The 14,729-nt window shown below is 37.2% G+C and overlaps 1 protein-coding gene across 1 annotated transcript in view; it reads left to right on the top strand.

Moving 5' to 3' along the window:
* Positions 1 to 9,586, top strand: part of TBC1D15 (TBC1 domain family member 15) — a 35,039-nt gene extending 25,453 nt beyond the window's left edge. The window contains exons 11-17 of the mRNA XM_086480229.1: positions 403 to 519; positions 2,093 to 2,193; positions 2,896 to 2,995; positions 3,347 to 3,444; positions 7,802 to 7,918; positions 8,491 to 8,577; positions 9,229 to 9,586. Of these exons, the coding sequence (XP_086336355.1) occupies positions 403 to 519; positions 2,093 to 2,193; positions 2,896 to 2,995; positions 3,347 to 3,444; positions 7,802 to 7,918; positions 8,491 to 8,577; positions 9,229 to 9,435 (827 nt within the window). The 3' untranslated portion in view covers positions 9,436 to 9,586. The remainder of the gene's footprint in view (positions 1 to 402; positions 520 to 2,092; positions 2,194 to 2,895; positions 2,996 to 3,346; positions 3,445 to 7,801; positions 7,919 to 8,490; positions 8,578 to 9,228) is intronic.
* The last annotated feature ends 5,143 nt before the right edge of the window (positions 9,587 to 14,729 follow it).

Below are 14,729 nucleotides of genomic sequence, written 5' to 3'. Positions count from 1 at the left end.
ACATTTCCTACCATGGCTTATGTTGCATCACCTAAGTATTCATAAATGGCATTGCATAGCTAACTCACATGAAATTGTTCTTAATTCCTATAAGTGTAAAACATTTTCACTGAATTATAATCAGGAATTTTTCCATGAAAAGTATTAACCAAAAAAAAGGGCAAAAAGCTTTAAAATCTGATTATAAGCACATTCTTTTATTGTAGAGAGGAAGGATTTTCTTTCTTTTAAAATATTCTTTATTTTGAAATGACTTTGTTATGTAATTGTCTTGAACACTTCAAAGCTTTGCAGCAGTGTTTGAAGAAAAAAATCAGTAGCTTAAACATCTGAATTAATTTGATGTTGGCTTTGTAGAACTTGTTCTGAAAATGTTTTTAAATCTGGATTGGTTTTTTTTAGAAAAAGATGTAAACAGGACAGACCGAACAAATAAATTCTACGAAGGTGAAGATAATCCAGGATTGATTTTGCTTCATGATATTTTGATGACCTATTGCATGTATGACTTTGACTTAGGTAAGTTGTGTTCCTCTGAATGTAAAAGCCCTTTCAGTTTCTGATATGTATCTTTGCTTATGTTACAGTCTATTAATACAGTTGAACTTGGATTGATTACAATGCTTTTTGTAAATGTCAAGATTTATATTTTAATAATGCAGGTAACTTTTTTGTTCAGTTTCTCATGCTATTTCTTCCTTTTTTCTACCTGATGCTTATCACAGGCATCTAATCAGCGGAGGTGGGATTGGGAATTAAGTGGCAGTTTGTTTTCACTGTAGCCCTAGTATTGGTTTTCTGTTTCTTTTTTTCATTTCTGTTTTTGGGTGTTTTTTTTTGAGGTAAGTTTGCTTTTCAGAGTTTTGGATGGGTTTGGGTCTTTGGAGCTTGAGTGTTACATCCATTTTTAGGACTGATGTATCAATAAAAATGATAAACCAGCTGCCACTGCTGTAATCAAAGCTCAGCATGCTGAACCAGCTGTTTGTAAACACGGGTGTTCTTATGAATACTTTAAGAGCTGGTTCTTGAGGAGTACACTTAACAGCCTGTCAAAAATTACACTTTAGTGTATGCATCTGTTGCAGAAGGAAAAGGATATAACATCTTGCTTTAATCACAGTGTATATGAGATGTCTAAGTCATTGCTTCTGTTAATCGTCTTGAAGGGGAGAGGGTTGAAAGATACTTCTAACTGTTCCCCCCTCCACCCTGACATGACATTTGGCTGTTGTGTGCTTGGGGTTTGTGTGGGGTTTTTTTTGTATTCTGTCTTGGAAAAGTGTTGGAATTCTAAAAGCCCACTTTGTGCCAGATTTTGAAGGCAAAAAGTAGGAACAAGTCTTTAATTGCTGGTAAACTTGCTGCAGAACCGTAGTGCTTGTTTGATAGGTAGTAACCTTTTTTGGTGTTAGGCTTTAGTGTATTTAAAACACCATCCAAGCAGAACAGTCCCTACTTGCCTAAATATAGGAATCGTAAACCATATTCAATGCCAGAAAAAGGAAATGTTAAGTGCAAAATTTTCTTTGTAAAAGCTATTACACCATATGTTTTCCTGGGATTGAAACTCAATGTCTCTTCAAATGTGTTTGAAAAGAAAATGTTCAGTTGAGGGGAGAAAAAATGGGAAGACATGAAAAGATTTTTAAATGTATGGAAGAAAGCAACCAATTACAGGTGGAGAGGAGAATAAATATAAGTCTGTATTTGTGATGGTGCAAGGTATACATTGAACCTTCTTAAAAATACCAATATGTGCTTCTGAGCGCTAAATGGGAACTTCTTTTACTAAAACTCTATTCTGGTGTCAGCTCGGTTGGTACATATTTTATCTACTACAAAAACAATGCGTTTGTTTTACGTTCTCTTTAGATTGGCAGAAACCGCTGCCTAAATCTTGTCAGATGTGCTGGATGTTGGTTATTACTAATACAAAAATGTCTTTACTGGTGGCTGAGTTGGAAAACTATAGTATCTGTACAAGCTTGGAATGCAAACATTTGTTTCAGTCATTCAACATGCTTGAAAAAGTGACTGCTGAGTTTAACTAAATTCCTATTTGCCTTTTTTCCTCTTGTTCTTCATCAAGGTTACGTCCAGGGGATGAGCGACTTGCTTTCACCTGTCTTGTATGTTATGGAGAATGAAGTAGATGCCTTTTGGTGCTTTGTATCATATATGGATCAAATGGTAAAATAAGGCTTTTCTAGCCCGCATAAACAGATAAGCTATGGATAGCATTGGCGGTTACATTTATTTTATAAATTTCATTGGGGTTTTTTGATTCTTTTTAAAGTAATCATCTTATGTTTGAAGTCAATATGTTTTTTCTGATCGACACAGGTTATGGTGGGTTTGTGATACTATTACTGTGCAATACAGACAGATTCAGCTCCTTGGAAATTCTGAAGTAACTTGGAGCCATCACAGGCAAATTTGTATTAATCAGGAGTCCTCTAGCAGGATTTTGTTCAAGATAATGGTTCCCTGTCATACTTGCCTTTTGGCATTTGTTAAATGCAATTTAGACTTTCTACAAACTGAAGCTTTTATGAATTGTGCATGTGGCAAAACAATATTTGACTGGTATGAGAATAAAACAAAAGTTGTCTTTTTGTTTTGAGTGCTTGGAGGTACAGAGCATAGGTTGACTTAAAATATCATTTATTACGTACAGAAGCATTTCTGAAGAAACACAGCTCACTGCTTTAGTTAAACCGTTCAGTAAAAGGCAGACATTTCATTAGATGTACAGTTAAATATCCATGTGTTAAACCCCTAATAGTTGAGAACACTGCTTCTATAACAAACCTTTTTTTTAATTAAAAATGTGTTAAATCTCAGAATTTTGAGTTAATAAAAATGACAGTGCTAATATTTTATTCCATCCAGCATCAGAATTTTGAAGAACAGATGCAGGGTATGAAGACACAACTAATTCAGCTGAGTACTTTGCTTCGTTTACTAGACAGTGGATTTTGCAGTTATTTAGGTAGGTGTGTTATGTACAATAACAAAACCCACTTGCTGTGTTCTGTGTGCATGGATATCCTTACCCGTCTCTAACTTAATTCCAATAGTAGTGCTGTGTGAATACAGGACTTGTAAATTAATAATGCCTAGATTATTTCAACAGTTGCTCCATGCCTATTGAAAAAGTGTCATTTTGGTACTAATTTTAAAAAATATGCCATCCTCTGGCAAATACCTTTGATTCTGCAAAGGGGCTGCCATCTTAAAAGTCAGTGGTATGACTGTGTACCTGTAAAGTGTGGTGTTGTTTCCCCTGCCCATTGTCTTAACTAAATTTGGTATTTATGAAATGTAACACTCTTATTCCTAGAATCTCAAGACTCAGGCTACCTTTATTTTTGCTTCCGATGGCTTCTTATCAGATTTAAAAGGGAATTTAGCTTTCAAGATATTCTTCGTCTCTGGGAGGTAAGAAGATACTTCATCACACAAACTCCAGCAGTCTTTGGACTTTAGAACAAAAGGCATGGATCATTCTGCAAAGTGATTAATACTCTAATAGATTTTTTTTTTTTTAAAGTGACTCAGTGCAATGAGGTGAGGACATGTTAGCATATGTTATGTCTTTTTAGCCAAAACAACAACTTGGGAAGTTAATGAAAAAACAGTCAAGAGCTAGTGGGGATAAATTGGCTTTTTCCAAAAGGTTTGGACAGGATCCTTCAGATGAGGCTCTTGAGTGAAGGTAGTAAGTGGAGATTTAACAGTTAACTTTTAATGGAAGACAGCTTATGCTAGGAAAAATAGCATTTGTGTGTGTCTCTGATTAATTCCTTGATACTGGTAGTACTTTATAGATAAATTGTAATGAAGCACTGGCAGGGTAGTTTGTTAGCCAAAACCGTATAGAGATTGATGTCAGATGATCCAGTTAATCTTGATGGTAAGGCCTCACGATGCCAAATAACATAATATAAAACATCAAAATGTGGGAGTTCTGGTAATTTCCAGGTAATGAGATCTGGTTTTGATTTAGGTGATCTTGGGATCAGATCAGGGAATAATTAAGATGAACTAACATTTTTGTTGAACACTTTAATTCTTTGTTCCAAGGAAATTGAGAAGTGTGTCAACAGTACAGGTTTATTGTTGTGAGATGCGTTTAACAAGAGCACAGGCTCAAACAAGAGAATAATTGTTCAGATGAATGGAAGGAGTATTTTCTAGGACATAACATCACATAGGCTTGTGCTGGGGACCAGAAGGGTAATGAAAAGAACAGAACTGAGATGTGTAAAATTTGTACTATAATAAAAAAGAATGTTGTTTCTGGTATAATGAAACATAATGTTGATGCTTTTATTCACTTTTTCCACTAATGAAGAAGCAGTCACATAAAGAGGAGGACCAGTATTTAAAACTGTCTGAAGTAAATCTTTTTTAGCTTATCATCAGTTGGTGGAATTTACTATCATAGAGTGTTGAGGTGATATTTTAACTGAAGAGGACTAAAAAGTTTATGAATAACATTCATAAATAAGGGAACCAAAATGTACAAAACCAAAAGAATTCTCTTATTCCAATGTGTAAATGATAATGATATTTTGGGGAAAAAAAATTCACCCATCTCATTTTTCCCCCCTCAGTGTTATGTTGTCTTCTCAGTATTTTTTTTAGACTAATTTTTCTTTTTAAATAGACAACAGCGTTTGTATTTATAGTCCCAGGCTAGCATGCTTTTATCGCCTCTGCTTTAATACGTGTATATGTGTACATACAGAAAAGAAACACACTGTATTTCTAACTCTTTAGTATATTTTTTACTGTCTTAAGAAGGTGGTGGAAACCTATTGATATATGAAAATCCTGTAGGTTCCTTCTCACACATCATAATGTATGTTTTGCTACAAGTGTTCAGTTTCTTTGCTAGGAGCTATGGAATGGGAAAGGGGATAGCTTGTTTTGCTTTTTAAAACAAACTAATTAAGGCACTGTATTGATGTTTTTACAAGATAGCTAGTGTCACCTTTGCCACAGTTGAAGTCCAGCTTACAGCAGGTGTTTTTTTTCCCCTGTTCATAGCTACGCAGCTTCATTGGTGTTAACGGAGTATGTGGGATTTAGAAAGGCAGGCTGTAGGCACAGGAGGCCATTTTCCCCTTTGTAATCAGTAGAGAGAAATTAACTGCTTTTAGGGTATTTCAGTCTGAGCAAAAGTCATGTGCTGTTTTGTAATAGCACATAAATTGAGGGAACCCATTTGAAGGCGATGCTACCAGTGATGTAGTCACTTGCAGAGGGCGGAATGGGAAGAAGGAGAGGTACCATTCGAGATTCCGATCCCACGTTATAGGACTTCTGGGGCTTTTTCGGTCTGATCTGTGGATTTCAGGGTATTCTTTTAGGTCTCCGTTTGTCCTCTGCGTTGCCTGAACCACTAAGCTAGCATTGGATTACTTTTTCCTTGTTCCCACTGGCTTCATATCTTCCAGTGTTTTATGTCAAAAAAAAAATTTTGAAAAAAAGAAGATGATTCACCTTAGAGATGGGAGATACCAGTCCCCATCAGCTGGTGTAGAGGCTAAAACCAAGCCCTCCAACTTACATAATAATCAAATTGTAGAAAATGTGGGTGCTTACGGTACAGCAGAGTGTGCTAGGCACATGCTGGAGAGGGGGCATTCCACCTTGTGTGGATGAGCTGAGGCACGTTATGTGACTGCAGTTACTTGCAATGCTTATGCAACACCTTTTTACAGAAATATGAACGGAGGTTAAAGTGCTCTGCCTGTGGGTGGGATTATTTGCAGCGCGTTTTAGCGGTGTCTCAAACTCAGCCCAGAGAGAGAGCGCACTGAGCCACTGCTTAGATGTCCCACAACTGAGAGCAGCTCAGTCCCTCCTTCACACTGGAGGGACAAACCATATTACCTGGTAATTCCAGCCAGCTCTTAACCCTTTCTTTCCACGGTGAGCTGCTTCATTCTCAAGATAGTGCAGGAAGACCGCTCGTGCATGCTCTGCTCCAGACTTTTGAAAGGGGTATAAAAAATGGTAGCAAAAAGTATGGGACTTCTTGGCAGCTGGCACTAGCAGCTGGTGACAGCTGCTAATTTTCCTCAGAGAGGAGAGAGTATAATCATCCTTGTTAGTATTTTTGGGTTTTTTCCACCCTTGATGCCAGATCCAGCTTCTGCTGAAGTTACAGCTTGAAGCAAATACCTCTCAAAGTAGATACTCCAGTAGGATAGCATGAAATTGTAGATATGGAAGTTAAATACTCTGTTAATGCCTGTAAGAAGGTTAACTGTTATACAGATCTGGGTTTTGGTTTGATTTCCCTCATATCCTGCACTGTCATGTTTCCATCATCTGTGTTCTGGTTTAGGTTTAATGCCACGAGGCAGCCTGTTGTCTGATATGCTTCACTAGCGATTGTTGTTGATGATTTATGGTATGCATGCCATGAGAATTTGAGTGTACGGGAAATGTGGAGGCAGTAGTTTGCTCTTCATGTGCAAACTTTATATTGAACCAAATCCATGTACCATCTGTCGATATTTCCTTCTTACAAAGTAGGAGTGCGCATAAAAAAACCCCATTAGGGTGTAGACAGACTGTATTTGGTAGACGACAGGCATTTTCATATGATTGTTGTTGTTTATCAGCTTATTTACATTCCAGCCCTTTTCCTGGAGTGAGAGAGTGCTTTAACAGAATATTGGATAACTGAAAAATATAAGAAATTTAATTCTGGTCTGAGTGAATTGATTCTTAATTGAAAGAGTCAAGACTGATGGCACTTTATTTTGGGTGAACTTGGTTTGGATAACTGTCATATTTAGGCAATTCTGTTCATGGGCTACATGTACTAGTGATAAAAGTTCAAGTGTAAGTAAGCTGTTCTGAGCTTTAAGGCTGTGTTCTATCAATAATGAAGCAAGAAAATGTTTACTAGTAAAGCAAGACTGAATCTTCACGAGCCTCTTTTTTTTTTTACCTGCCTTTTTGACAGGAAGTCCACTGTTAAATCCCTTTATCTGTTTATCAGAGTAATTCATGCAAACAATTTTTTTCCTTTTTTTTTTGTGGTCAAAACTGTTCTCTAGCTTTCTGTCCACCACATTCTCTTAAAATATTTTTTTTTGAGATTTGACTCTTATGAACATACTAAAACAGGGTATTAATTCTGACGTTGCACATTTCAATCCCAGTGAACTCGAGAATGGTTATCTGTGGCCTCTGTGGGACCAAAGCCAATGTGTCTGCAGTCAGAAAGTAACACCGACCCACCCCCAACACCTGCGTGTACATGTGTTTGGGCTCTTGTAGTGGGGGGATTGGGAACAACTTTAGCACCTTATTTATAGTGGTTAGAACCTTTTGGAGGGATTGCTGAGCATGACACACTTCTACCAATTCACACTTAATGCAGGCACACTAAGCCACACAAATAATTTGTTAGTTCTGATTACTTCGGCATAGTTAGTGATTTTGACTAGGAGAATTTCACATGAGCTGAGGCAGAACACACACATTCACAGGACTGCAAGCTCCGGCAGCTTAATAGCATTAGGGTGGACAACCTGGTAGACACAGAAAGTCTTAAAGAACCATATAAGCATGTGGTGACCCATACTTGTAGTTGTCACTGACTGACTAAAAGAAAAATTTCAAATAATTGTAGAAACACTGTGTTGCTTTCAGAAATAGCTTCTTGTTAGTTAAGCCACTTGGTTTGAGGGCTGGCTTATTTTCCAAGAACTGCCTTTCTTTTCAGAGGAAAAGCATAAGCATTTCAAAAGCGGTTTTCGTATTTTAACAGGTCATGTGGACAGAATTGCCTTGCCAGAATTTTCACCTTCTCCTTTGTTGTGCTATCTTAGAATCTGAAAAACAGCAAATAATGGACAAGCACTATGGCTTTAATGAAATATTAAAGGTACTGAATTCTTATGCATTATTTGCATATTAATTAACTTTTTGGAGTTAATGCAATATGTTTTGGTTTTCATGTTGGAGGAGAGTAAAAGGTGTGTACTACCTTGTGAAGGGTTAAATATGAACTGAATGTTCTCTGTGCTGTCAAAATGGTTTATCTGATGTCTGTGTTTAGTGATAAGACCATTAACAAATGGAAAACCGGTCTCCCCCTTTGACTAATGCTTCATATGTTTAATCTCACTTTTTGTTTTTTCTTTTGTAGTCTTATTCGTTATCTCTTTGAAAATGTGAGCTGGGGGTACCTGGGAGGGCTGGAAGGTTTGTCACGTTTAGAAGTACCATAGATTCCCCTTGCAGATCTTGGATAGGGGTGAAAGCCAGCTGCTGCATACTGTGTCTTTCATTACCCATTTGTCAGAGCAAACAGAGTGTGTTTAGCACATCATAGTTTAAAGGGGCAAGCTTCTAAGGTGATACTTATTAGCAGAGCAGTACAGTATTAAGTGTATTTTACAATAAAGCATATTTACCATTTCTCACACTTACTATTCTTTGTGAATATATTTTTAGCATATCAATGAACTGTCTATGAAAATTGATGTGGAATACATACTCTGCAAAGCAGAAGCAATTTCTATGCAGATGATGAATTGCAAGGTAAAGATATTTTGAGTTTATCTACTGTGAGCATTTAGAGACAGTAGAAGTATGTAGTTGGCTGTAATTGTACATGTATGACTTGTGAAACAACTGAATGCCTGGGAATGATAAAGGATGTGCTGTATCTATATAGCACCTGTATTCTAAAAGTCTGTAAGCAAGAGTGATTAATTTTATATAGTAATATTGCTTACTGGTGGAAAGCTGGATTGTGCCTTTTGGTCATGATTTCTTCAGTCTTACTAGATAACCTCAGTACAAGTGATTTAATGATGCTTGAGAAAGATGAGGTGAAAGGTGTGTTGCACTGAAAGCATACCAGACTTACGAGGCAGAAACTAATGGTTCACTCAAACTAATTTCAATAACATGAAGTGTAATTATAATAGTTTAGACTTTTATTTTTGCAATGAAGGTTATGTTATTAATCAAGAATTGATTCCTGAGCCAGTCATCTTTGTTTTTTTGAAAAGCAGATACAGAAAATGGTAACTTCAATGGAACTAATGCTGAGAGAGATGCTTTCAGTACAGCTAAATCCAAATGAAAAATTACTTGGGGGCGGTGGACCTTTATTGTTAACTTTTAAAATTTAATTACAGTGACTTTTTTTAATGTTTATATTTTTTTTTCCCTACTCCTTCCTAGGAATTGCCTCAAGCAGTTAGTGAGATCCTGGGGATAGAAAGCAGTTCTGTAACACCAGATTCAGATACTGGAGAGGATGAAAGCGGAGCTGTGTTGAGTTGTCCAACGTCATTATACCAGAGTATCTCAACACCTGTAATTGCTGCCAATGGAACAAGAGACAGCACTCAACAGATGTCGGAGACGCAGGGCTTGACACCTGCGTAATTACAGTGTGTTAAATTGAAGAAAGACTTTTACTGAGCACGTTCTTTCAAGCACTTGAGAGATGGATATTTAAATTTGGTGTTGATTAAGCTTTAAGGTTGGAAAGAAAATCTGTACTGTAATGCTCTTGCATTAAAGCTTTACAACATGACTCAACTATTTTTGTAGTTTCTTCTACCAAAATAGCCTTTTGTTTTCAATAACATTCCTTAATATTTTTGTAGCCAAGTGCATTTTCTTTTTGCTGGTGAACTGGAAATGGATGGTGATTAAGAATGAATCTGGAAATTGTGCTGGGCTTTCACACATATTGATCTAAGACAGTGAGAGCTCTTTGATTTGAGCAGGTTCACAATAGGCCAGCTGAAGCTCCTGTACAAAATTTTCAAGCTGAAGAGATGCTGGTGTGTTAAAGAAGAATAATTTTGTAAATGAATGGGTTTTCCCTATCTCAAATGTTTACAAAAATACTTCTAAGTATTTGTTGTTGGTTGAATGTAGATTTGAAATGGACATTTATACTTACACAGTTTAATGTCCAAATACTGAATTTTGTGTAACTGGGAGTGGATGAACAGTATATTTTTACATTAACATATCTTCACTTTATATATGCATATATATATTTACACACGTACACACACTATATACACAAATGTTTGTGAATACTAAAAGGAGAGTCATATTTTCAATATCTGAATAAACTTGACTGTTCATTCATATGAATCAGTTTGACCAAATTAATGCACAACTCCAACTTGGGCTCTTTTTCAAAACTTTTCTAACAGAAGGTAACTTTCATGTGAATGCATTCAGTCCTACACTTGGTAATTTTGCAATGGATTTCTTGCAAACTTTACTAATGTTTATCTTTGCTAATATATTAACTGATCAGTTAACTACTTACACTGTTTTTATGCCAAGGTTATTTGGAGAATTAATAAGCAGGTTATAAAACAAAACAAAACCCCACAAACAAAAATAGTAATCACAATTAACATTAATGCAGTTTTTGTATATGCAGAAGGCAGTGCGAGTTTATTCCACGCCGTGCTGATGTCCTTTGGCGTTATGTGAAATTTAACATAACTGATTCCGTGTATTCGTTATTTGGTAACTATTGTACATATATAAAATAAAAATCAAAGCTGATTTAGTGTTTTTAATTAAATCATATTTAGAGAAAAAAAAACTAGTCTGGTGGTTGATGTAAGAACATGAGAGAGGGGATAGCTAACAACGGTTAGTCCACTGGTATTGTGTATTTCGTGAGTAATGAAGAGCGGTGGGAATACTTGCTTATTACAGAGTGGAACATGCCTTTCATCTCTAGGCTGTTGATGTGTGGGATAGGGCAGAGCTTGCTTCTGGAGCAGTTTACTTTTACAAATGTTACTTGTACCGTCTAAAGCAAATACAAGTAATACAAAAAAGGCTTTAAAGATAAATCAAGCTGTTACAATAATTTGAGACCCGATTAAACTTCTCTCACCAGTTGTGAACAAATACCGGAGTGCTGAATCAGTCTAGGTTTTGTTTTTAATATTGTCAACATGCTATCTCTCATCAGTTAATAAGAAGAGTCTTATGGGGTGGAAGTTGAGGATTCATAGCTCGGCGTGTCTATAGCCTTTCATTTCCTGCCCCGGAAATTACTGTGAAGCATCGTTCAGTTGTTCACTGTTGAGCATTGTGCTGCTTGGCAGTTCATTTAACATGGCATAGAATACATAAAGGCATTAGGGCTTCTATAATCAACGCTTCCCTGCTTCTGTAATCCACAGTTCCCTTCAAACAGACCAAGCAAGTCAGTTTCAGTATTTTTGGAGCACCTAGTTCACTTTGAAGTGTACTTGCAACGTGGTTTTGGCAAAGATTGTGGTAAAATACATCGACGGAAAGGGGGAGGGAAATGTCTAAAACCAAGAAATGCAATGGGCAAGCCTGTCAACTACCTATGCATGGTTCTGTGTTACGCAGGATATGCAGCCACAAAAAATTATATGCAACATGTTAAGGTCTTGAAGAAAATAATAACTGACTGAACATGAATATTCAAATGTTTAGGAAAAGCATGTTTAAGTGGAATTCTGTCATTTCTTAGTTACAGCTATGGCTGCTAAGAAATGCCACCAGCCTTTAAAGTACATTTTGCCTTTCCTTTTTGGGTATAATTGTTGATCTTTTCTCTTTGTATTAAGCACTTGGATGTCAAGAATGAGAAGGTTGCTCCTTTATTAACAGTGAGCAGCTGCTGTGGAAGGCTTGGAGTAGGCAGGCTTGCTCTGCTTCCCAGCAATGAGATCAAGTGCCCTTTGCAGCGTTCATTGTGTGTAGTTTTCTTCCTGCTGACGGGCAGCCTTGCGAAGAGTTGTGATCAAGAGGAACCTCATCCTCCATCAAACTATTCTGGGGTGTTAGGGATGGATTTAGCCTTAAGATGAGATGAGAAACGCTGTGAGAGGCCTTAATCAGGATCGTGATGGCTGAAAAAATGCCATGGGTTGGAGGTTCTGGGTGCGTAATGGTGTATTTCTTTTGTACATGAATGATTTGGATTGTTTAGAATCAACAAATATGAATTAATTCTGAATATATTTTTGGTTACAGTTGTCAGGCTAGCAAAGAAACCACACTTGTTTAGTTCCTGCAAACCTGTCTTTTGTAATGCTTGACTTGAAAATAATTATTTTTTGGGGTAAGGATTTAAAACTTCTTACTTCTCAGTCAGAGCAGTATTCCAGCGTTATCTGTCCCAAGGTAAACATTACATTTATGGAGGTCTCTCCTTGAGAGAGATTTTTCATATTCTGCCTGTTTGGGCAATTTTATTTGTTTCAAAAGTACATTCTGTAGGGCTTTTTATTCTATTGGAGGGCAAGAGGGTAGCTTACAGAAAAGGAGAATTCGCTGAAGTTTCTTGGAAGTTTGGACCGATGTGAACGTTCATAGAATGGTTGTGACACTGGGAGGTTAAAAAAAACAACTATAAAAGGATGATGCTATACTTAATTGCTAATGGTAATCACTTAATGGTTCAGCTGTATCGAATACATTTAACAAAGGTGTGCCTGTCCTGTTCATCTATAATGATCGCATCTGCCCCCAGGGAATGTTGTAGCCAGTGGCCTTCAAACTCGTGTCAAGTGTGGAGGTTTCACGTTCATTGCTGTGGGTAATCTTCCTAAAGAATATAAAGGCTGCATGTGTGTTATAACAGGTCCCGATTGCTTTAAGAAACAGATGTGAAAATACTGTGATGTTGACTGTATTAGCAACATTTTTGTTTTGATCTGTAGTTTAATTAAAATTAAGGTGTTGGTGTTCCACAAGCCCAGTTTTGTCACTAACAAGTTTTTTCTTAAAACTTCTGTGGAGTTCTTTGGCCACAGTTGGCCAAGCAGTGAATCCAAGGAATCTGGTTCCTCACTACTCTCATACACATTCTTGAGCACCAAATCAAAGCTCCATTGCTGAAACTTTTCAGAAAGCCCTAAAAGGTATTCTTCTAGCTTTCACTTTTTGAGATAACAGCTCAAGATAAGTAAGGCACTTTTCCCTCACTTTTCCAGTAATTTTCTGTTACACGACTTTTGCCTAACTTGAAAAAGATTTTATTGTAAATGACTTGGCATTCAGAATTTGGACCATGAACAAGGTTTTGGTACCACTAGCACGATTCATGCATCCTAGTGTGAAGCAAATAAAGCCGTACAAAGTTTGGGATTGAATTTCTGTAGGTAAAAATCTATGTTCTTCTCAAACTGTGCCTGGTTAGACAACAGAAACAACAATGCCGAAGAGGTTAGTGAAATTTTAAAAGTGCATCTGTGAATTGATTCACATTACAAATGGGATTGGAAAAAAGTAATTAAGTGGGCTGTGTGCAGGAGTAAGAATTGTTTAGGAAACATGTTAACTATTCCTCAGACTCAGTTTTAGTCAATATTCTTGTACAGGTGCAACTTAAAACCGAAGTTTGGACCATGGGCATTAGAAAAGTGCCTGGTAACATTTTTGTTTGTGACTGGCTAAATATCTTAAAATGTATTTTTCAAATCTGTTGACTGTTTTCTGAATGTTTCTAGTCAGTCAGTTCCACGAGCTGCTCCACGGTGGCTGGGATTAAAGCAGGAAATCCTAACCCTCGGTTCTGTATGTGTAATTACATACCTGTATCTAGCTCAATAGTTGTCATGACTGTGTCATGTATATGAGCATTGATAAGGTGATAAGTCACAGATACATAACTGAGCACTTAACAGATTTCATGTATGTGTGCTGTTATATTTGAGTTAAAGATGCTTTCAGATGCTTTCTTTCAATGGTGTTAAAAGATGAGTTGTGCTTCATGTTAGTGGGATTTGAAAATGTCTGCTATTCAACTAAGTGATGTTATTGCAGTGCAGGCCTTGTATAAATTCAGCTTGAATTTAATTTTTCATTCAAGTGGGGATTTTAATCTTAAAGATTTTTTAGAGAATGTGTGCTATTTTTTCATGTTAAATCACTGTATCTTTGGCACAAATTGAATTTTCTGATGAACTGCAAACAAAAAATATATTGTAGGATGCCACTTTTTGCCTCGTCCAAAATGAATTTCACAGTTGAATAAAACATGTATCTCAAACTGTCCATGTAATTCAAATAAATGAAGTCTTCTAGATGGGTTATGTTTCGAAGGAATTCGATTATAGTACATATTTTGATTATATGGGCTATATGTACCCTACCTTAACATTAGTTCTTAGACTATTTCTACATGTGTATCTTGTTACTAACCACGTGCAGAGCCCCATTGCATACAGCTTAAATTTTTGCCCAAGCTAGCGGTTCAGCAAATGGTAGTCACTTGTTTCCTCTGTGATGTGGTTGACCCTCTCCAGCAGCCAAGCACCTACTAGACCCCCACCCACCCCCCTCTCCCATGGGATGGGGAGAAAAGAGAAGGAAGGCAAGTAGGCTCATGGATGGAGACAATGACAGGTTAACAGGGAAAGCAAATGCTTTGCTCCTGCAAACAAAGCACAAAGAGGATTTCATTCACTGCTGCCCATCGGCAGGCAGATGACCACTTTCCCTGGAAAGATAAATGCCATGAGCTGCTTCCTCCTCCTTTCTCTGAGCTTTTATTGCTGAGCACAATAGCATGTGGTATGGGATATCCCTTTGGTCAGTTTGGGTGTCATGGTTTGAGCCCACCCAGCCGGCAACAAAAGCACCACGCAGCTGCTCGCTCACCCCTACCCAGTCCCCTGAGGGATGGGGAGGAAAAAATGCAACCAAAAGGGCTT

This window comes from Leptosomus discolor, chromosome 1, assembly GCF_034619465.1.
Source record: "Leptosomus discolor isolate bLepDis1 chromosome 1, bLepDis1.hap2, whole genome shotgun sequence".
NCBI lineage: Eukaryota > Metazoa > Chordata > Aves > Leptosomiformes > Leptosomidae > Leptosomus > Leptosomus discolor.
This window is presented reverse-complemented; position numbering and strand designations above follow the sequence as displayed.